Source organism: Liolophura sinensis, chromosome 1 (assembly GCF_032854445.1).
Source record: "Liolophura sinensis isolate JHLJ2023 chromosome 1, CUHK_Ljap_v2, whole genome shotgun sequence".
Classification (NCBI taxonomy): domain Eukaryota; kingdom Metazoa; phylum Mollusca; class Polyplacophora; order Chitonida; family Chitonidae; genus Liolophura; species Liolophura sinensis.
In genome coordinates, this window is record NC_088295.1 from 10,753,898 (window position 1) to 10,776,550 (window position 22,653).

Sequence of the window (22,653 nt, forward strand, 5' to 3'; positions counted from 1 at the left end):
GATTTTGTTGTCACTAGCTTTGGCAATCAGGTCGCACGGAGCCATAAACCTACAGGTCACGTGATCTGCTGTGTCCACCACGTAAAGCCGCTGCATGACGGTCGTGAATACTCCTGTGTGTCAGTGCTGGAGTCCGGAGGGCTCGAGGCCCGTCCATAGTTTGAACTTCTGTCATGTTGTCACCAGGCTCCTCGATCAATACCCACGCCAATGTAAAGAATTCAGTTTTATTGGAAAGACAAACTTCGTAATTTGTTAAAGGTTATATATGGCCGTGAGTGTTTGGATAGTGTCATTTGTGGCAGTGCCTGGCAAACAGAATTCAGGCCTCCACGGCAATAAGCGGTCAGCGTGCATCCAGACACTGTTTTTATCTAACTGAGAAGCTTAACTGATAAAATAAACTATCTAGGTAACTAGAAATATAGTTATTAATTTTCTGCTATATCTTGGACAATTTAACGCCGCCATACATTCTTCACGTAAAATGTTTCTTTGCTTAACGCTGATTGGCTGCTCGGCCAGAGGTATGGGCCAATCTGCGGGGTTTAATACGACCGATGAGCTGCGCTGGTTTATTTGACGGCTCGCGACACTAGGATGTCCCGGTGTTGACAGAGTTCTGGACGCCTAACCTAACCAAGGCCTTCAAGCCATTCTGCTGCCCGAGAAACATGACAATTTTGTGACAGTGGATCACGACGATAAAAAGTTTGGTTTGTTTTCTGTACTTTGATGAACTTCTTCGCCCGTGTCTATCCTGATACAAACAGAGAGTATTCCCCGGTGAATAGAGACAACTTGCACAGTAACGCCAGTTGGATTAAAAAGGTAAGTACGTTTGTGACAGTATTTGGTATTTTTATACGCGGAAAACACGGACGAAGACGTGGGTTCGAATCCAACATCCAATCTCTTTTTCCCATCTCATGAATGGAATATCGCTCCCAATGATTTTATTCACGGGTCTGTAAAGTCATGATGGAATGATTTAGGGTAGGTTGCTGAGGAGAGGCCGTCGTTGATTGATTAAGGCCCTTGCCTTCCAATGGCTGTATGACCCACGATGTGCAGGTTCAAACCAGGCCACATGAACATGGAATCGGTAGATTCTATCACTCCCTCTCGCCGTTTGGAAATAGTTTAGCATCAGTTGAAACACCATCAATACACGAGTAGTGTAACCAAAAAAAAACGAAAGGCTCATTTTGGCTCAATGTTTCGGAACCTGATAACGGCAAAATAACGTGCCGAGATTTTAAATCAAAATGCGTCTTCCATATCACGGAATTACATTACCTGTGTATTACTTTGAATTCATTGGAGAAACAAGGGTTCTGAACCACCAGTAAGGTGTACACATCTGTATATCACACAAGGGAAAGTTCGTTATAGTAACTTGCCAAAAATCAGGGCTTTTTCTTTTGGGCTTTCCGGTTTCCTTTACCCCTAAAACTGACCCCATCGTAACGGACAATACTTGAATCACGTGTTAAACAAAAATATAAAAAAAATAAGCATATATAACTAAGTACTATCCGGGTACGGTTTCAATAGATTGAAAACTGTATAGCATTGACATTTAGTCGTGATTGTGCGGATATGAAAGACAAACTAGGAATCATCCGAATTTCTCAGTTTTTTGATCGCTCAAAACTAACTTCATTGACCTGTGAAAAGGTTCCAAGAAGAAAGTGCATCAGAAGAATGAATAATTCAACCATATTATTTAAAAATATTAAAAATGTGAAAAGTTGGTAACAGTAAGATTTCTTGTCATACGAGAGCGTGGTTTAGTAATAAATGAATGTAATTAATACAAAGACTTTTAGGAACACGGACAATAGAACTCCTGTTTTACCAAAAGCCTGGAAATGTTAGTTATACTGTCTGCGTTATGTCAGCATGCATGTATGTATGCATGCTTGGGGTTTTACGTCGTACTTAACAATGTTTCAGCCAAATTACGACAATATCTTATTTCAGAATTTAAATCTTACCAAAATGAACTCAAATTTGTCAAGGTATCATCTTATGTTTTCAAATCCTGTTAATGAAACGTGAGATATATGAAAAAACTTAATGGAATCTCACAAACTTTCTAACTAAGGCCATGGCTTATTGATTTAATAGATTTAAATATCGAGAGGCTACAAACGAAATATTTCAACTTTGATGGTTAAAATATTAACTTTTTCTGACAACTGTGCAGGTAAGTGCACAAAGGCCTCAAATTATGATTCATGTTTATTAATGTTAAAGAAAATGTTTACGGAGATTTAAAACTAATCGAAAAGATTTTACAATATATCATTTAATTGGAATATATGTGGAATTGGTATATATTAAGGGTCGGTGAGAAGAAGAGAAAACCGAAAGCATCAGTGTTCACTTCACTTTTGTGCAACACTGAACAATCAAGCGCATGAAACACAAACCTGAGTTGATAAAATAAGATCGTTGGATTATTCCATAATTTGGTCATTACTTATGGATCATAGTTCAAGTTTCTTATGGGTATGCAGCAACCTACGGATGGACATTGGTCACCGCAACGCTCCCGCTCCGCAGCGGTTTCCTATATCACCAAGCATATAATGCTGTCATCGATCGTTAATGTAAAATGTTCATGGATATGTCGTAAAACACCAGTCCAAAAAAAAAATAATGCTTGACATAATTAAATAAATAAAAAAATAAATAAAAAATAAATAAATAAATGCAACATATAAGACTATATACGCTTCTACGTCATCTGTGATTACATGATAAAGCCATATGTAATAATATCATAACTCTAGAGGGGAGAAATGTTGTCAGTTTTGAAAGGTATACATAGCAGAAACATAGTAATGTCTTGCAAGTGTAATAATTTCTTGTTTTTTGTTTTTTTTTAAATTCCTGGCAAGACTAGACTTAAGTCAAAGTTTTCAAATCACTTTAAAATAGCAGTTTTTTCAGGTCAAAACTTTGCTTGAAAGTATAAATTCTGGGTAAGTTATTGTAGCACAAATTTCAGCTAAAATATCGTAAAGAGACATGCCAAATTTAATGACTGAACTTTTTACTAAAATCTAAGATCGCTTCGTGATCCTGAGGCCAATAGTACAATATTTATTATGACATGCACCTATACCTCACACATTAAGCATAGGCTTATGCCATAATACTTTAATAAAAAGTATCACTTTTGCAGAAAGTTAATGTTCATTTGACTGGTGTTTTACACCATACTCGAGGGTATTTCATTAATACCACGGCGATCAGTATTATGGTGCGATTAAAACCTAAGGGAAGACCCATGGCGATGCGCAGGTTGCTGTTCCCACATACGACCAGAGAGGAACCAGCACTGTTGAGAGGATATTGAGTCATTTGCCCTAACACGCTAACCACTCAGCCACGGGTGCTCTCAGAAAGTTGATAAGTCAGTGTGGAAATTCTAAATGACAGACATGCTAAATGCAATTAAAGTGGTTTACTACACAGACAAAGATACATCACAAAGTATTTGTAATGTTTAGTTCAGTTAACCCCAATTACTGCCTAAATGTGTCCTAAAGCACAACACTTTATAGTACCAATATAAGCATGAAATAGTGGAAACTAAAATTTTTAATAAGAATGTAGAAGAAATAAGGTTTCCCTTAAATCGTCTTAATAAGGTTGACGACAACGAAAAAGAATTTAGTTCCCTCCCTGATCATCTTTATACGCTTTTATGACGTCGAAAAAAAGATATGATTAGTTTTTCTTCAACCATCTTAATCGCCACGATATGGCTGAAATATTGCCGATGTGGCGTTAAGCCATAATCATTCATTCATTCAACCATCTTAATATTGTTGACGAGGACGATGAAGAAGAATTTAGTTCTCTCTCCAACCACTGATGAAGAAGACAATAAATAATGCAGCAACCACCAGTTATATATCGTGGACGACGACTAGGAAGAATTTAGTTTTGTCTTGAACAACTGTAATGTCTTCGACATGAAGCTACAGCGTGAAGATACAGCTTCGACCCCAATTCGACAAACAAGATCCATGTATTCATGCATGAACTTAATTAACAGCTGATATTTGTGGAAAATCAAAACCACTCCCAGTTTAAGTGATTCGTAACAAGTTAGCTTGATTTCTGTTCTGTCTGAGAATTGTCTAGCATTATACATAAGTTGAACAACCTGCATCCAAGGTGGATCTTGTCCTATGAGTGTCACATCTGATTTGTTGATAAACAACTGAGTCAGCAATAAAAGGTATATAGATCAAGTACCAGGTAATTGACTTTATCTCTCCCGTCGATAAGTTGACCAGAGGGTGTGGGTGAAAGATACACCTTTTTGCACAGGACGACCCATTCCCTTTTCGATTAACATAGTTTAGCGAAGATTCAATACATCCATGTGTATACCTACTGACTTAAACACTGTCAAAATGATAAATTAGATGTCTGTGTGTTTTCGTGGTTATTTCCAAAACAAAACATCTCAGATATTTTATCGTTCTGATTTAGGATTGTTGTAACAACGTATGAAACATTCTATAACAATTTCCAGAGGTTATGATATATAGCTACTATTCATACTTTTCGGGACGTTTATTAATACGGTTCACTTTGGCATCAAGAGTATTCGTTCATATATCGATCATAATTGAAATCACCAAATTTGTTTGTGTTTTAGTAATTTTGTCTTCTGTCGAAACTTTAAATTACTGTAGAATTAGGGTAAGATCGGGAAAACACATAAAAAGGAACTAAACACCGGCAAACGACTACAAAATTAGCCAACGTGTGCAGGAATCGAACTCGTTACCTTACGGGTGTCAGTTCAATGATTTTAAGTCAGACCTAACTTTCCACTCAGCATAAATGGAAAAAATATTTAGAATGGAATGTTTTTACATGCGATAAGTATCCGCAAGAAAGAATTACAAGGAAAAGCCGAAAAAAAGTTGTGCCATCTGGCTGCGTTGAAACTAATTGAAAGGATGCACATTGTTTTCTCTTTTTCATTGGAGATTAACCCCATTATTCCTAAGACCTTGGTGTGTATTATTCGTTCTTCTACACCACGTTTTCAGTTTTATTATAAATGAATATTGGCTCATTTCTCAACATATATGTATAATGAAAGTAAATGGATGTGAAACAATACAACTGTGCAAGTGGCCTTGCATGTCTATGGTTTTTTTTTTCGCGAGACCAGAATGGTCTGCAGACTTGGAGGAAGCGTTGAGGGCCCTCAATTGTCAGCTGTCTCACTTCCTCGCCGCTAATTTTCTCTAATCCTTAGACAAACTTCTGCGGGAACTCTCGGCGTTGTTTCTGTACTCCTCGAATCGTGGTCGCCAAGTGGAGCGAAATATGGGGATTTTCGACCGCTAATGCGCAAAAGTTCAACTTTAAAAATTGTCGTGTAATTGTGAGTTCATGCTGAAGGCGGCATGGGCTTGGTTTGATATGGCGTTAAGTGCACGTCCCGCCATGAGCGGGTAGGGGTACAGGCATTTCGCGTCCCCTCTCCACCGGCTAGCTACTCCACTGCAATGTTAAGTCCGACATGAAGATTAAGATATGTTAACTCGATTTGGGAGTACTTTCATGTTGTTGGTCGTGAACAGAGCAAACTGGCACAGTTTAGATAGACGGGAAGAGTGAGCTGCAGCCCCAGTTCGTACCAAGCCGATTGCCCGGTTGACAGCACGCTTGGCCAGACGGGTGTGCCGTTCTAAATGTTGAAGGACGAAGGAAACATGTTGGCAATCTTGTTAACTTGACCCCTTCCTAGCAAATAACAATACAATATCCGTGGAAAGCATTCTTAATACGTGTAACATCTTTCCGTATGGCTAAGTAAGAGCCGTGATCATGGCGGACTGACCGGGACTACGGTTTGGGATAGTTATGTACGGGCGTTGTTTCCTTCAACCTCAGCCTAAAAAGATTAAATGTACTAGACAATGTGCTCCGAAACCGCAATTCAAGGCTTTTCACTGCCGAAATGTGTGCTTAAATCTACTTCACACCGGTTATGACTTACCTGTAATTTGGTTGATTACAGCTGAGTTGTGCCCTCCCCTCAGGTAGATGTGACATTCCTGCCCGCCCACCCCAGATCAGCCGTGATTACATTACTCACTATCAACTTATTAGCATATATTAGCAAAATAACCTGGAACAATGCTCACAAAAGTTTCAGTTAGCGTGTGTTTAACGTCGACACGTGACCTTTAAAGCGCTAAACTCATGTTAAGGGGAAACCACAAATATTGTTTATTTTTCTAAAGGTGTGAATACGGCACGATACGTTATATGACCGTTTACTTATGAGCTCGATTTGGCTCTTATTGTCCTTTGGGGCACTGATGTCAAATTTTTGATAACACGAACTTTGCATAATTATCTTTGTTTACCACAAACATAGTTGACAAGGAGTGGTATCTGCCCCCATAATACTGAGATTTACTACTGAAATCGCAAAATGATGTATAAATTGTATAAAGCAAGAGAAAACGCCACAATAACTCAAATCTCACTGCAACTCAAGAATGTTTTCCCCTTGTAGGGTCACATCGAGATATACTATACAGATACATGCATGGCATGGTATATCACAGATGCGATTATGAAGGTTGAACAGGTATTCAACTGCAGGTACACATTTTTGTATGAAATTAATGCTTATAGGCTTAAAAACAGCTGTTATTTGAGATACGTTGACGGTTGTGACATGTACTTCATTTGTGGGGTTACGCAGTCTTAATTTTTGATAAAGTAATCGTCTACAGTATTTCCTAAATTCTGAGCCTATTTAAAAGCCTTTGTTATTTGGAAGCGTAAAACTTACATCTTAGCTTGGTTTTTAACTTGTCCACATTGCCGAGTAAAGAAGTTGTGTTTGTTTTGTGGCCAAAAGTGACAGCGTCTGCGACAGAGGGTTTCTGTGCTATCCGCTAAAAGACACACACAGAAGCACGGGCCCATCTGGCTGCTGTGTGCTCGATCGATGGGACAGCCCTATCAAGTTTATCATATAAACACTGAAGGCAGTGACACAGCTCAGGTATTGTTATGCTGTGTACGCGGCAGTGTTCCTTAATCCAGAGACCATACAAGGATTGTGTCACACAGTCATCCCAAGAATTTAAAAATAATGAGGCCAACCTAAAGTTGTATTTACCTTTCGGATGCATCTTTCTCTAAAACGACATTAATGAAGCTCCAGGTCCTCGCCTTCTCTACTTTAGAATTCTAACTTGATGGCTATCAAAATATTTTCATGCGCATTTCTAATGCCTTAAGTCATGTAGATGCTGAATATCTTCATGTTAAATTCTAACACTTTATAGGAGGTGACTATTTACGCAAATAATCTATTACTTGTTGCAATCTCATATGCTATATTCACCGAGTCTCTATACGATTGTATTAGCTATCATATAATCGATTCAGTATAACAATATCTGCAATATGATGGGACTTGCAATTGCAATGAAGTCCCTAAGTCATACACTAGTTTAGGCTGTATACTGTCTTAGGCTGTGTACCGTTTTAGGTTGTGTACCGTATTAGGCTGTGTTCTGTTTTAGGCTGTGTACCGTTTTAGGCTGTATACTGTTTTAGGCTGTTGTTATTATGTATGTATGTTAGGATGTATGTTATTAATTGTTTTACAAGTGTGTGCGTTCAAAAATATATTCAGTCTATGTATAATTATGCCTCGATAAATGTAGTATATATATCTTTGGTCGAAAAAAATTACGAACAGTCTGTACAGTTAGACGACAGAGAAGCAACATCTGAAGTTTGTGGCACTTGATTGTACCAGGTGTTAGGCACACACTGAGGAAACCACTCAACTGTGAAAATAAATTGCAGTACATGGCAACTTGCAGTATTCATAATGTATCCCTATGTCAAAACCATAAATCGGCTGTAAACCTTGAAAATCCAATCTGTGTTGTAGGATTATTTTAGCGAGCGAATGACAGTAAAAAGCAGCCACCAGCTGATGAATTCTAAAAACATTTTTTTTGCTTAAACGCATCTTAAAAGACTAATAGCGGTGTAAACTGATACGAGTCTACTGAACCACTGCGCACTACCCTGACCTCCCAATCAGATGCCCTAAGGACAATTGCATTGGTAATCTTAGTTAGACAAGCGCTTACATTTGCTGAACAGATTCGAGAGTGAAAATGTGGACAGTACAATGTTTTTCCTGACAAAGCATTTCTCCAAAGGCATCGAACTGTTTGTGGCAATCTATCCAAAACAATTATGAAGCATTTTTTAATATAATTTTATTAACTAGACATTTTTTTCTAAATTTTCTCAGATGGATTTTAATTGCTTTTGTGCCAGATCGTCTTTTGTAATAATTGAGGACACACCTTATACAATAGACCAGTCGTACATTAGCGTCCACCTAAAAAGTCAACAAATTTTCTTCAAGACAATGAAGAATGTGACTTGTACTTTAGCGCACTGACTTCTGGGATATATTTCTATCTAAGTTTGGTTCCGGAAATGTTGATACAAGGAAGAATAACTTAGTAGCATTAGTATGTCAGTAATTTTATAAGTTTTATATATTAGTAGACATGCATAATGGTTATATTAAAGAAGTGTCATAAAGCGCTGACATTTGCCTTGCTATATTATATTGATATTTGGGCGATGAGTGCCAGAAATCTGTGAAATTTTCGTATAGGATAAAATAGCGTGAAGTGTCACAATGGCATGGTTTGGTAGCCATGGGGCTATTTATAACATGTGATATTAGCATACGCATGGGTCATCTTGTGTAAGTTTACCTTCGCGTAGCCATGGAATTTGGCTGCACGACGGAGTCCGTGCCCACACTCCCGCTCGGCCAGTCCGTTTTCCACCTGATGTTGATGTGTTTAGTTTGTTTGGCATTTTGGATAAAAACTAAGCAGAGAAAACTGGAGTCTGGGCTATAACAGGCCATAGAAAAGACACAGTGTTAGCACAAACTTGTCCAAGTGTCAAATTTGGCTTAGGGCGGGACAGGGAGGACTCCACCACAGATTTGCCGCCAAAATCACGTTCGTCAGACCCTGTGTTGCAGACTTGTTAGGTACGGAAACTGCCGAGCGTCGACGGAGATAGGCCCAGTCACTTGGCATTGTTTGCTGTTTGCACACTGCGTTAAAATTTATTGTAAACTTTCACGAAAGTTTGTGCTGTGGACAAGTCTTCGGCTTGGGTAGCCTATAGTATAACAAGCTAGATCTATTCAACACGTCGTAATCTAAAGCGTTTCAAAATGTTTCTCTTCCAAGTGATAGGCTACTTAATTTTAAAACTAAAACGGTCTTAGTGGTTAAATGCCTGTGTAAATGGGTTTGTCAGGGAACGGTTTAGAAGCTGAGTGTACTTGAGTAACTGTGTGTCCACGGACGGACTGCCGACGCCTTAACCCCGGCAGTACCAACACATCGACGCGTCAACAACTGTCATCTGGGATCCTGGTTGTTTATCCTGGTCTGTAGTGATGTCGTTTTGACCATACCTGGCCGTCCTCACAGGTAACAAGTGTGACGGGTGAGCCAGGCGGTGGCCGGTGACGAGTGGAAGGGATGACCAAGGTCTTAAACACTCGCCTCTTAAACATGTTTGCCTGTATAACAGTTTAGTTTGATACCCGAGCTGTGTTAACACGGACCTCTTGGCGAGCTAATCCTTCTGCATGTTCACTAAGCAGTGCTGTAGGCATAGGATCATCGGTACTACTAGTTCGGACCTTCTCTGGCTGGGGCCAGGGTCTCCCGTCTGATTGACACGTCCCGTCCTCCTCCGGCAGAGACACAGACTGGGACGCTGGTCACTGGGCCACTTACTCTATAGCTCCTGTGACATGTCTGCATAGCGGAGGGGTAACTGTTGGCTGACACATCACAGATACATCTTACCCTACTCAACTTAACTGTAGCCTTAGCTTAGCTACCGGTCTCACAACAGCAGAGCAAGACGACAACTGCACAAGTCAAAGGTAGGGGTTACCTGAGATGCTAATTGGCTCCGTTTGCTGGGGATTCATTACTTTTATAATGATAGACTGTTGCCTTCCATGAAATCGTCGGCAGATGAAATGTTTGGCATATGAGCGTTTGAATTCGAATGATTTTTTCCCTTAGTTGGTTCAAATTTACATTTTTGGAAATAGCTTGCTTTTGTAAATTTGCGGTCTGTCCAGCAAAACATTAGGCCTGAGTGAAATAGTTGCCTGATGGCGCCAAATTCATGTTGGACATATTGAAGTTTTGCGAACAATGCCATCTATAAGTCAGGTGGAATTCATTGACGAAACTCTACATTTTAAACCCATAATTTAGCTGACTAATGAAATATCTGAACTGATTTTCCGAAGGTACAGCTACGCCTACAGTTTGCGTTATAAAATTTATTTGTTGTTGTCACCGTTTATTGTCATTTAAAATAATTCAACAACAACCTTTCCCGGAAGTACAGGTATTTGTGGATCAGGATTGACGTCACCTGAAAACAGAACCATTTATTTGCATATTTCTCTTTATTGAAATGTCCGATCATCATTATAATTGTTAATCAAATTTTCAAGATCAAGTTTGGCGGATATTTTTGGGCCCCATGGACATAAGCGTGAAAAGTACTATCATTACTCATGTATACACAATTGTATAGATTATTTGTTCTAATTGACACTCAAATGTCCCAAAAAGTTTATCCTCCCAGGGCACCGAAGGCCTACAGTCGTTTAATATTTTTGTTCAAGATAGTATCTGTAATATAGCATGTATTAGAATATGTTTTGACAGAAAACATATTTTATAAATATACTGCGTAATTAAGCATTTCACATTCAGGTATTGTGTCAATCATTTGGCTGTTTGTATATTCTCAGAATCTCTAGTTTGAAACCTAAGGTTACCTAGACGACTAAAAGGCGGTTTATGGCGGACATAATCCGATAGTATCTAATTTATCATAAAATCTCGATTTGTACTAGATATCTGTTCAAGGCTATGTGTATTTATGTAGATTTATATTTTTGATTTTAAAAGTTCTTGGAGTAGAATAAAAGGCCTTGAGTTATATCTCATTTAGCTTTAGACGTACGGAAATTAATTGTTTTAAATTTCAGTCATAATAATAAATTTACTTGACACAATATGCAGTGTTCTCCACTTAATTATTTTTGTTTCTCCGACGTATGTAGTGATACCCTGAACCTTAATATATGCACAATGCTGATTCTCTAAATAAATATATTTATAGTGTAGTATGTATTGCATGATAAAAATATGACTTCAAAATATGAACAAAATGATTTTTAATAATAATTTGTTTCTCTCTAAAACTCTTTTTTGACGGCAGATTTTTGAATCTGAACACAGCTATTGTATGCACACTTGTGTGAAAACTATGCCGAGGGAATCTAACCGATATTAAACTGATTTTGGAAATCCTTCCCCTGTGGTGCTTGCTGAGTTTATCAAACTGAAATATGTCCATTTTTCTGCAGTCTGGAAAACTATCTATGGATAACAGTGATAACGTTACATGTATATATGTGCTCTAAATATACACTCTTCGTGTAACGGCATTTTGTTATGCAATTATTTTGTAAATTAAAATTCATCAGAGTTAGATCCAATGCAATAGGGTTATATAACGGGAAAATTATAAATCATTGAGTTATATGTGTGGAAACATATAATTAATGACATTAGAAAGATACGGATATGTGTATGCTTACTGGAGTGAAGAAGTATATTTGGAACATACGTAAACAGTGAGTTTCGTGCATACTTTTCAAATATCCGTTAACGATGTTTTAGTGTGGATTTATCGATGGGAATGAAGAGCTGAATGCGGGAGGAGAAAACTGTTTAATGGTTATTAGGATCAATTAGCCACTGTCACGAAATGATTTATCGAAGCCCGAGCTAACGGTCATATACGAGCGGTATCTATATAAAGCCCGCCGTGACATGAGTAGAAGGGTTAAGGGAATAAAGGGGAAGACCTAAGTCAACCGCTAAGCCTTTTGTCAGCTAGGCTATTTACTTATACGGGATTTCACTGTTATTATGTAATTGCGGTGGGCGCTTTATCTTTTCTAATATTATTAAACAAGATAATACCAAAATTATTACCCGGTCCTATGGTTTCAACTATTGTTAAACTGGCGATTTAGAGACTTCATACACATGCGGGTTAAGTCAAGCGGAAGTTGGCTGTCCGATGTGGTCATGTTTTGACGCGCTGAACACAGGTACTTACCTGGACGCTGACATGCCTGGCGTTATTACGCACGCGTTTACGCAATTTTCATTTCTTTCAGTTCATGGGACTGAGTCATACGTTATTAATCTTTGAAAGTCAACTAAAAAACCCTGTATGAACACCAGCGTACATCAACCTACACAAGCGTACTCCTGTTAAAAAGAAATACTTCACGAAAACCCCAATGTTATGTTATAGTTTTCCTTAGGAAGTCTTACGTTAAGATATCAATCTATTTTAAACGGCCAATTTTCAAGAACAATCATTAAATCGACTTAATGAAATTAAACATTGCATTAAATGTCCCGTTGAAAATATTGCTAACTGTGTTAGTCAAAAATGTTATTATATAAAGTATGAATAAAAGAAAAAGAAAAATTTTACTGAATTTGCCAGCTTCGAGCATTAGTTTAACTTCAGTCCATACTCTTTTGAAAGAGAACGCGCTTTTTTGTGAGGTAATGGGTCGATTTTACGAAATGACTTATCGGCAGACTTTTTGATCAACATTAGTATCATTACCGGAGGAATAATGAAAATAGTTCATTTACGTATGGGCTGGGCACCATATATATAGGCTGTAACGTTGTCAAAATCGCGCTATTAATTCACATTTGATTGTCTTGATGTCTATGGTGATCGTTAACGTTAACGTTATCCAGCCAATACACTTTAATATGTATGTAAACACTTGGACTGCCCATAGGTTGGAAAAAGAACCATATGCTGTTACAAGTTCGATGTGCAGTTTTGTGCAGAGGAGCACAGAGAGTAATGGCGTCTTCATTTGTGCCGTCTTGTAGATTATAGTGTCACAATTAACCGATCAAACTCAACAAATATACACACTACTCTTGGGCGGTCTGTTTTGACGAAAAAGTGTTGTTAAAGTTGTAAGGGAAACAGGATCTATCTGGCTTGGTGTTAACACTTTAATTAAAGATCTTATTATCAGTGTAAGTACCGGCATAGCTTTGCTAATGCGAAGTCAAACAGGTCGTTGAATGTCAAGGGGTCATTTGGAGAAACGCCGTCCCCATATCCTCAGCCATGTTCTGTCTATTTCTACAATAGAAACGGAGCTCCTCCGATTACAACTGTCTTGAAAATACGAACGCCTTCTGATTTTAGTCCAGTACCTTAACTTGGGTTACTGTATTTATTTATTTGATTGGTGTTTTACGCCATACTCACGAATATTTCACTTACACAACGTTGTGCATGTAATATCATTTTTTTTGGGGGGGGGGGGGCAGGGATGGTACTGTATAAAACTGTATAAACATCATTGTCGAAATACAGCAGGTAAAAAGAAATTTCAGAACTTCTCAATTTGAGATACTTCCATTTGACTAAACATTTAAAGGTATGTAGGAGGATAAGATTTTTTGTACCAGATGTTGTTGTTTATTGCACAACATCATGTTTCGTACCATCATACGTGTATAAACTACAAATATGCCGGAGCGTGACCACAAGATAGACGGTCTAGTATGCCTTTGAAACTGCAAAATTTTGTGGAATTTACTTTTGATTATTTTTTCACATTTCTTGCTGTGGAAAATGTGATGAATGGGAAACACCCATGAGCTCGTTTAAAAAACAACATCGCCGATGAAGATGTTAAGAAATTATTATTCTAACCAGTTCACAATGACAGGCAAATTTTCCAGTAACTCAGCCTGAAATAATAAGAGCGTAATGAGTGGTGCGAATTTAATCCAAGTACTTTTTAACTGAACACACACTTTTACAAAAGTCCTTGCACAAAATATGCGGTGAATAGCGCAGAAACATCTTAAGATAATCGAGGGATCTGATTGCAAAGTAAATTGGCCGTTCAATTGTGGGCTAATACCATCACCCTGTTAGGAGCTCATTATAGGCGGGCCGTTTTCCCACGAATGTTTCATCTAGGGTAGTGTTTTCATACCTCCATGCTCGGAGAGCTATGTGATCCCTCCCGTCAATAGCGCGCCGATTACAATAATAGTAAATGAATAGAGCTGAGTGGGCTGGTGAGGGACGTTGGAGAGACGGGTCGTGCAGTCAACAAGCCCACGTCTGCGCTATCTCACAACATATAGACGGGCGACGAAATTTAAGCTTGTCTTAGGTCTAATCAATGCATCTCTGAGCTAGGCACGTGAATGCATTTATGAATAATCAGTCGTTCCAAACAAAGCATGGGTCTAGCGTGTGCCCCATCTCTTAATGCCAAAGTCTCGCAGAATAGTAACACCTTTTAAAATAGATTATGACCAGCAGAAGGCTGCTTATGGGATTTTCAAAACACATTTTTTTCACTGAGGAAATCACGTACTTGCAGTCTTGAGTGATATTTAATAGGCGAAATCTGATATCGGTAGATCTCGGCGTGTGGTACTAGGCCGTATTCTTAACAAGCAACAAGTTTATTTAGCCAGGACAATTATTACTGGCAGCGGATTCTCGCCAAAACATTAATGTGCACAGGCTGACATTTTGTCTGCTAATAATATTTCCTTATGTTTAATCGAAAGAATTTGACAGTGGCTGGAAATGACTGTCGTCTGCTCCGGTGAATAGAGACACTATGAAGTCTGACATGTGGCCCGTCCAAGGGGCAACCAGGATCAATTTACTCTTGGGATAATGTCTTTATCAAAGTGCCTGCCTTCTCTTTTCTCAGTGCCATCTTATCGGATCCTAATGACATTTAATAAATATCGGCCAGTCGATTTTTGCAATAAGTCAGTATTTTCTTACAATACGTGTCAGAGCTGCGGGGAACGACGCCATGTTATCGCCTTCAATCAAACAGGATAATGTGAATCTGAAATGAGGTCCAAGTGATTCGGATAGACTTCGATTACACCCCTTGGACCGCGCTGAAAGCTGTTAGGTAAACTTTGTTTGCATGCTGGACAAGAGGTCGACGCTATAACCCCGTCATTATTGATCATCCTGTGGCCGAAACTTTGACAACTTACAGCCAGACTAAGTCGTATACAATCAAACCGACTCGGAATGGCGACAAATACCAGACCCCTGCCTTGCATCACGATGGGATAATGTATCAAGTCACGTGACCCATGAAATGGCGCGTGTTGTTTGGCGTTAAGCTGGACAAATTATCTTCGACAAAAAAATGTCAAGCTACTCCTCATGATCAATAAATCGTGAAGCCCATACTCCGAATTTTGATTTTTAAAAAATAATTTGCAAAAACATCACGCAAACTGGGTTGCAATGTAAACCCCGATGTTATCATGTGACTGTTTCTCCAGATGAAATCCGCTGTGGTAAAGCGATTATAGACTAACCGCGGGCACTCATTTACAAATGCACAGATTTACAGACACTTAAAACATTAAACTGGCGTTTGTACAGCGTAGGAAGATTAAATATACAGCCAGCTGTGATAAATCTTAGGTCATGGCTGGAAGCCCCACTGGTCGGATAACAACTAGTGCGCCTCATATCGATATTACAACTGCACTTATTGAAAAACAGCTGAATTTTAGGCACGTAACAGCCACTGCTGTATTGTGCAAATCTCCCTGTTAAAGGATTATATCTTTTTCTCTCACATTGTCAACTAGACTTAAAACATTATAACCAACAATGAGAAAATATTGCTAGGAATTTAACTTTTACAAAGTAGAATTTCCCGGTAAATTTTGATCACAAGCTTTGTGCTATGAGTTCAACAAGTCAACAACTTCGATTCTTACTAAGGTCCGATAGATCCACACTAGAGATAGGTTTGTCATTTATTCATCAGTAATGGGTCAACATCGTTGACTTCTAAAAGGAATCTCTTTGCCGTGGGTTTAGACCTAGCATCAAGTAGTATTTTGTAGATTCTCTATTTCAGAGGCTATAATAGTTAGCTTCTCATTTTAGGTACCTGGACTGGACAAGATGCAGAACTACGCCCCATTCTCTATGTCACACCACCCATCTGTGACTTCCATTGGAGGATTGCACCCTACGGGAAGTTTGCCCGTACCCCCTTTCGCCAATGTTCCTGGCAACTTCCAAGGCCTATCACAAGGCTACAGCCCATCCTTCCAGGCTCTAACTTTGGCCGAGAGACTGGCAGGTGGGTTGTTTTTGTCTAAGTATTCAAGTAAGTATATCCAAATGACAATCTTGTAATGTACTATACGGAGAACTGTGCTAGAACTGGACAATAACTCTTGCGGTAGACATTTAAATTATCGGTTTACTGTTCTTTCAAAATTTTTGTAGTTATTGAAATGAAGTCTTGCTCACTTATAAAAAATTATTCTCAACTTCCGTTTATTTTCGCTTAGCTAGGGATACAACTTTTTAAAAATAATTTTCAATTTATTTCTGGATTTAGATTTCGGAAAATGTTCGAAAAGCCTTCTTAAAATCGTAAACCATTAACGTTCTAGAATGGATAATTTCATAGAGGATGTTTAATGTGTTTTAAATGTTTCTGCTATTGTATGTATTAGTTTACACAATATTGTATATCTTTATGATTCTGTATTTTTTACAGACATTATTTTGGAAGCGAGGTACGGTTCTCACCGGAAGCAGCGACGGAGCAGGACGGCATTTACAAACCAGCAGCTGGCAGCGTTGGAGAAAACATTCGCTAAAACACATTACCCGGATGTAGTGATGAGAGAGAGGCTGGCCATGATGACGAATTTACCGGAGGCCAGGATTCAGGTAATTACTACAAATATCTGAATAAATCTACCTGAACTGACATGGTTTTGGTTTATTTTAAAGAAGGAAGAGAGCCAGTTACTATGGTTCTTGTATATATAACTTTATTTCTGACAGTAGGCCCTTTACCACTAAGGTGGTGTGTTTGAAAAGAGCTCTCGCTGATTCGGATGCGGCCAAAAATCATAAGGTTTATCAGATGCAATGGATTATTTCAGGCTCTCCTGTTCACAATCAACCCATGACAGCCACGATATCTTTGAAAAATTCTTGAGGACGAGGTTAAAAGATCAAGTAAAACAAAAAATAAATGTGGAAAAAAAAATAACTCTACCAACATTGTCCCAAAGATCAAAGGCCAAAGTCTTCTTGTAACAAAGGTAAAAGTGATACCTCTAGTGTTACCAAACTATTTGTGGTGGCTTAGAGGGCGTTTGTGAAAATACCAGAATATTGGAAATCGATGTCTGGTCTTTACATAATTTGTTGGAAATTTGCGAAAAGAAAATTTTGAAGTAGTTTGTATTGTAATTATTGTTCATTAGCCATAATAGTATAATGATTGTCGATTCATAATACATTAGTTAATTTTAGCTTAACTTACGCACCATTGCTTCCCGCACTGAATTGTCTGATTAGTTAAAGTGCCACTTATACTTTCCTTGAAAGCGAAGCTATACTTATACAAATTATGCGTCACTGGAAAGACCATGGGAAACTGTACTCGAAACTGTCTTTACTTATATTCTGTAGATTTATTTTGGATTAAATCAAACTGCTATTTTGTTAAAAAAATAGAAAGAAATAAAGGTATAATTTTTAAGATGGACTGTGATATTTTTTTCTGTTGACGCTTACCTATTTTTGAAGTAATCTGTCATTTAAAGAGCATTAAGAAAGCTGAACATATTATAGAATTATTTATCATTATTCGTTAGAAAAAACGTCTCTTTTGATTGCGGTAAGATTAACTATTCATCCGATGATTTTAACCTGCAACTATGTATGTAGTTACATAGCTGTCTCTTTTGCCAAAAAAAAAAACTGTTCAGAGGTAAAACATTGTCTTCATTTTAGGTTTGGTTTAAAAATCGTAGAGCTAAATTCAGGAAGAAGCAGAAAGCAATCAAGCAAAAACACAAGGATCAACCTGACGAAAACGACACAATTACACGCGATGAGGATTGCTTGGAAAAAAATTGCGAATCTCGCTCGGCGTGTGCGGACGACAAATCCCTACCCCCAGCGGACACATCAATCACTTCGACAGGGGAGGATGCTGAAGACGACAACCACTCGCTTTCCTGTAGCGGCGACGACGAGGAGGACAAAATACTGAGCGTAGATGAGATGACCGATGATGATGAAGAGGACGTCAATGTTGACGATGACAACATCAATGATGACACGACTAGAGAAAGTCTTTTATTCAGTCGTATGGATCATCGTGGGGGAAGCGTGCCACGTAAGTTTAATGATGAACATTTTGTTACATTAACTGAAATTTTATTTATGCCTTGACCATCATAAAAATACGCTTTAAATTTCTTCTCGTCCGGTTTGATCTCAAAAAAAAAATTCCCTTGATTTAAAGTTCAGTAACTATGAACATCGCCGCTAGCTTTTAGATGATATAGTCATTACATACATGGTTAAGTCATTACTGGTGTTTATCACGTTTAATACCGTATCATATCTGAAATGGGCAATCGATAGGGAAATGTGTTGTTGAAAATATGATGCCGATGTGAAAGCAGTTAATGAATTCCTCTTTACAGGTGATCCTCCCCGCTCCAGTACACCCGTAGATCAGAGAGGCTTTGGTCCCCGTGAGGTACGGGAAGGAAGGAAGGAGACTGAGGAAAGGCCAGCAACTCCTCTGAGCCCAGTCACCCCTGTGTCCTCTCCGGAACTCCCCCAGAAAACAGGCGTGTCACCCGTCACATCACGGCATAACATCACCAGTATAGATACCATCCTGGGAAACGCTCATAAAGGTACAATGATGTACCCTGATGCTTCACGTTACAGTTTTACTCCATATACATGGGTGGCAACATTCAAATTCAGTGTAAATGTCTTTTATCTCTATAATAATTACCCGACTGTAATCATAGTAGTACATTACTCTGTTGGAGAGTAACGGTTTTATAATTTTCATGATTAGGTGTGCTAGTTTTAGGTCAGAATAATCCACGTCTTTGTTTCCTCTCATGTTATAAGTGTATAAGATATACTCCAACAAAGCGCCAAAGGCACTGACTTTCACGAGTAAACGATGTATTAACTGTAATTAATGTTTTGGTATGTTTTCGTTGCAGTCGGTCCAGCTCTATCAGCGTCGAATGTTCCGTCAGTGTCAAACCCGTATATGTCAAGCAACCCTGGGCTTCTCACTCTGCAGCAGCACTTCCGCCATCAAGCTTTAGCTAGTGCCATGGTCAACCGACACGGCGGTGTGGCCCATGGGGGAGGAGTTCTCCAGCTTCCCCCAATGGGCATTCTACCTTACCACGGCTGGCATCCCTACGCGTATCTTCCTCACTCCTTAGGCCACGTCCCTTCGCATCCGCCGTCTACAGTCCCAGGCCCACACCCCTCAATAGGACCGCTCTTTGGCAGCATGGCGTCATCATCTCTTCAGGGCCATAACTCAGGGGATAGCATGGCGAACTCCAGTATTGAAAGCCTGCGTATGCGTGCCAGGCAACATGCCGCGTCACTGGGATTGTATGAAAATGTTTGAAGATAGTGAATCAGTTTTTTCACCTATATTTGAACTTTCTATCATATGGACATAAATCGGACTGTGAGTTATTGTACATTGTTTAAAAAAAGTCAAAGACAATTTGGTGACTTTGTATAATATTTTATTGCTCTGAGGGCATTTCTCTTTCTGACTTGTGTATAGTTTGAGAAGATCGACGGCAGATTTACTCTTGTTAGGAGAGTCATTCAAACGAAAAATCCCGGTCATATCAGTATACATTTACTAAACCCATGTGAATTTATTTCAATACGCAGATATTCGCCATATTGTCTATGAGATTTCAGAAAATAGACAAGAAGCCCTAGTTTTAAGACAGTTGTGTTCCATCGCAGTGACAATGACACCAGATTGCTCTCAAATCTCCCGTGAATTGTGCTTACCCTGTGTTATGTGTGAAAATAAATTGTCTATATCGTGTATTGATTTTGATGGTGAATTGAATATTTTGTCAAACAAGTGCAGTGTTGTATTGTCGATCGTTTGTAAACATACATTTCTCTCATTATCACCATTTGCCCGGCATTGTCTTTTCCTGCCGCCACCGAAAACAGACTATGAACCTGTGCTACCTATTTCGCTTTACCATTTATCCAAGTCAATGTTCTGGGCATTATATTATCATTATATATTGCTTTAATTGGCAAATATAAGCAGTTCCGGCAAATCTTATGTTCGCTTTGAAAGATACGGTTTTGCCATTTATGTATTGACCCGCTGTTATGCAGATACATCAGGTTTGGCTTATATCTTTGTCCCAAATTTCAATCCACAGCATAGAAAAACTAAAATCCATGGGTTTAAAAGGGGTCTGGTTATTGAGTAGTGCAACTGCAGGATTTGTAGGAATGTGTGTCAACTGATCTAACGATGCACTGACGTAGCGAGCAGCATTGCATCACAGTGACTCATGGCATTACACATTAGGTCCAAAGGGTCTTAAACTATCGGCTGAAAATTTTTAGGTTTCAAACGAAATTTACTGGACCTACATTTACTGTGTGAAGATGCATGGGCTGTAACGTAGTGGATGAAATGAATTGTCTTCTGACTCCTGCGAGAGCAAACCTGAAGTTCTGAACCTAATGTCGGTAAATCGAAACAAGGTTTGTCTCCCTAAGAAAGAGATTATCATATTTCCCGAAAACAAAATTCAATAGGCCCGAACTTAGCGACTCGGCCACGTTACAGGCAACAATTTTTTTTTTAAATCATGGCCTGGCAGAATTGCCGGAGATGTCCGTCTTAGAACTGATAATGCCTCAAGCGCTGCCATCGTTCTGGTTTACAAACGTTACAAGGTTATGGCGTCTGTAGAACAGATGTATAAGGCTATAGGCCTACCCGGCTTCCAAGGTTGTCGGAACAAAATCGTCATGGATCGCTGACCATCGCATTTACTGGAGATGTAGCGTATTTTTAAAAAAAATACATCAGAGATAAACCAATATGAATTCGTGAAATATTTCCAACATGTCATGATGAAAGTATAGCGCGCTTCCCTTAAAGGTACAATAAATGCTTTTCGAAATATAAAAAACATCTGAGTGAGGGCAATGCTCTTCAGAAAAGTACATAACTCCAGTTAAATAATCAAACACTAATTACGAGCAGATTGTATCTAAGAGATGGCTCACGTCGATTCCACAAAACAGATATGTACATATTTATATTACATTTCGAAAAGCATTATTTTTCTTTATTTTTCATGATATTTTTAGACGCGGTCAGGTATATGGTAAAATGGAAGACAATTACTCGACAAAACTCCTTGGCATGAAGTTGCAATCGAACCTTCGAAAGCTGGAGAGAAACATAGTGGGTTATAATGCATTGCCTTTTATAAGAAGCTAGGCAGACTTTCCACTAACTAAATAACTATAAAACAAAGCAAATAAACAAAGAACATGTAAGTTGCTACTACTTAAAGATTTACATGCGCAGTAGACAGTCATCGAGAATGGTGTATCAATTCTCAGCTGATACATAAAATATGTTTATATGAAATCTAACAAGAACAAACTTTTTCGTATTTTTTTGACATAAGAGCATTTTAGAACGGTTGGAGAGTATAATATATCTTATACAGACGTTATATACCTCCAGCTTGTTTGGGGTGCACCAATATTACCAATATAACCAATGTTACTGAGAAGGTATGTACGTGTACAAGTGGGGACAGGATGTCAAGTCAGACAAATTCACGCAAATCCTGGAATTTTTCAGTTTGGAAATTTTCAGTGATATCTTGCTGCCATTGCAGCTAAGCTGAAGACAGTTCTAACATAAGACAAGAAGGTGACTATGTGATATATGGTATAGACCGTTTTTAATTGAGGTTGATTATTTATGATACAAAAGATTTCATCATAGAGAGTAAAAACTAGGTCACCGACGACATTATGATTGCTGGCAAATGGTCACAGGAAACCCGTGAAATACACCAGCTTGTCAATTTACCTCAGTTAGGATTTTAGTCTAACTGTTCATGCAACTGCTTAAATAATACTATATTCAATGCCATCGGTTTAACCAGCTATGAACAGATAGTTTATTATGGCAATGTTTATAAGTTGAATATAGGCCTGACTGGTCTCATTGATAATTTGACAAAAGTACACATAAAGACGACCTTATTTGGAGACCTTTTTTGACAGATCGTGTTAAATTACATGGTGTAGAAACGTAAACAACGCCAACATTTCATGGTTGTGGAATTTCAAAGGTAAGATGACAACATCGGCCAAAAGATATATCCCAGTTAGGGTATCTGTTTTAAGTGCAGCCTACGGTAGCAAACTCAAGTCAACATTTGCTCTGCTTTGTTTGTTTTAAATGATTTTTTTCTGCGTAGTCACTGATCAGATTTTGCCTTAATTCAATGAAGAATGGTTCTT

The 22,653-nt window shown here is 38.5% G+C and overlaps 1 protein-coding gene across 3 annotated transcripts; it reads left to right on the forward strand.

Moving 5' to 3' along the window:
• Window positions 1–625: 625 nt before the first annotated feature.
• LOC135482350 (diencephalon/mesencephalon homeobox protein 1-like) lies at window positions 626–20,176 on the forward strand. 3 transcript variants are annotated; one of them, XM_064762284.1, is made up of 6 exons: window positions 626–831; window positions 16,189–16,414; window positions 16,814–16,989; window positions 18,067–18,454; window positions 18,768–18,986; window positions 19,311–20,176. In XM_064762284.1, the coding sequence occupies exons 1-6, from the start codon at window positions 736–738 to the stop codon at window positions 19,733–19,735; spliced, it is 1,530 nt and encodes a 509-aa protein (XP_064618354.1). In that variant the 5' UTR covers window positions 626–735; the 3' UTR covers window positions 19,736–20,176. The 3 variants fall into 3 exon arrangements, with proteins under 3 accessions (XP_064618354.1, XP_064618355.1, XP_064618356.1); XM_064762285.1 differs by having other exon boundaries at window positions 16,189–16,387; XM_064762286.1 differs by lacking the exon at window positions 626–831 and adding an exon at window positions 9,571–10,024.
• The last annotated feature ends 2,477 nt before the right edge of the window (window positions 20,177–22,653 follow it).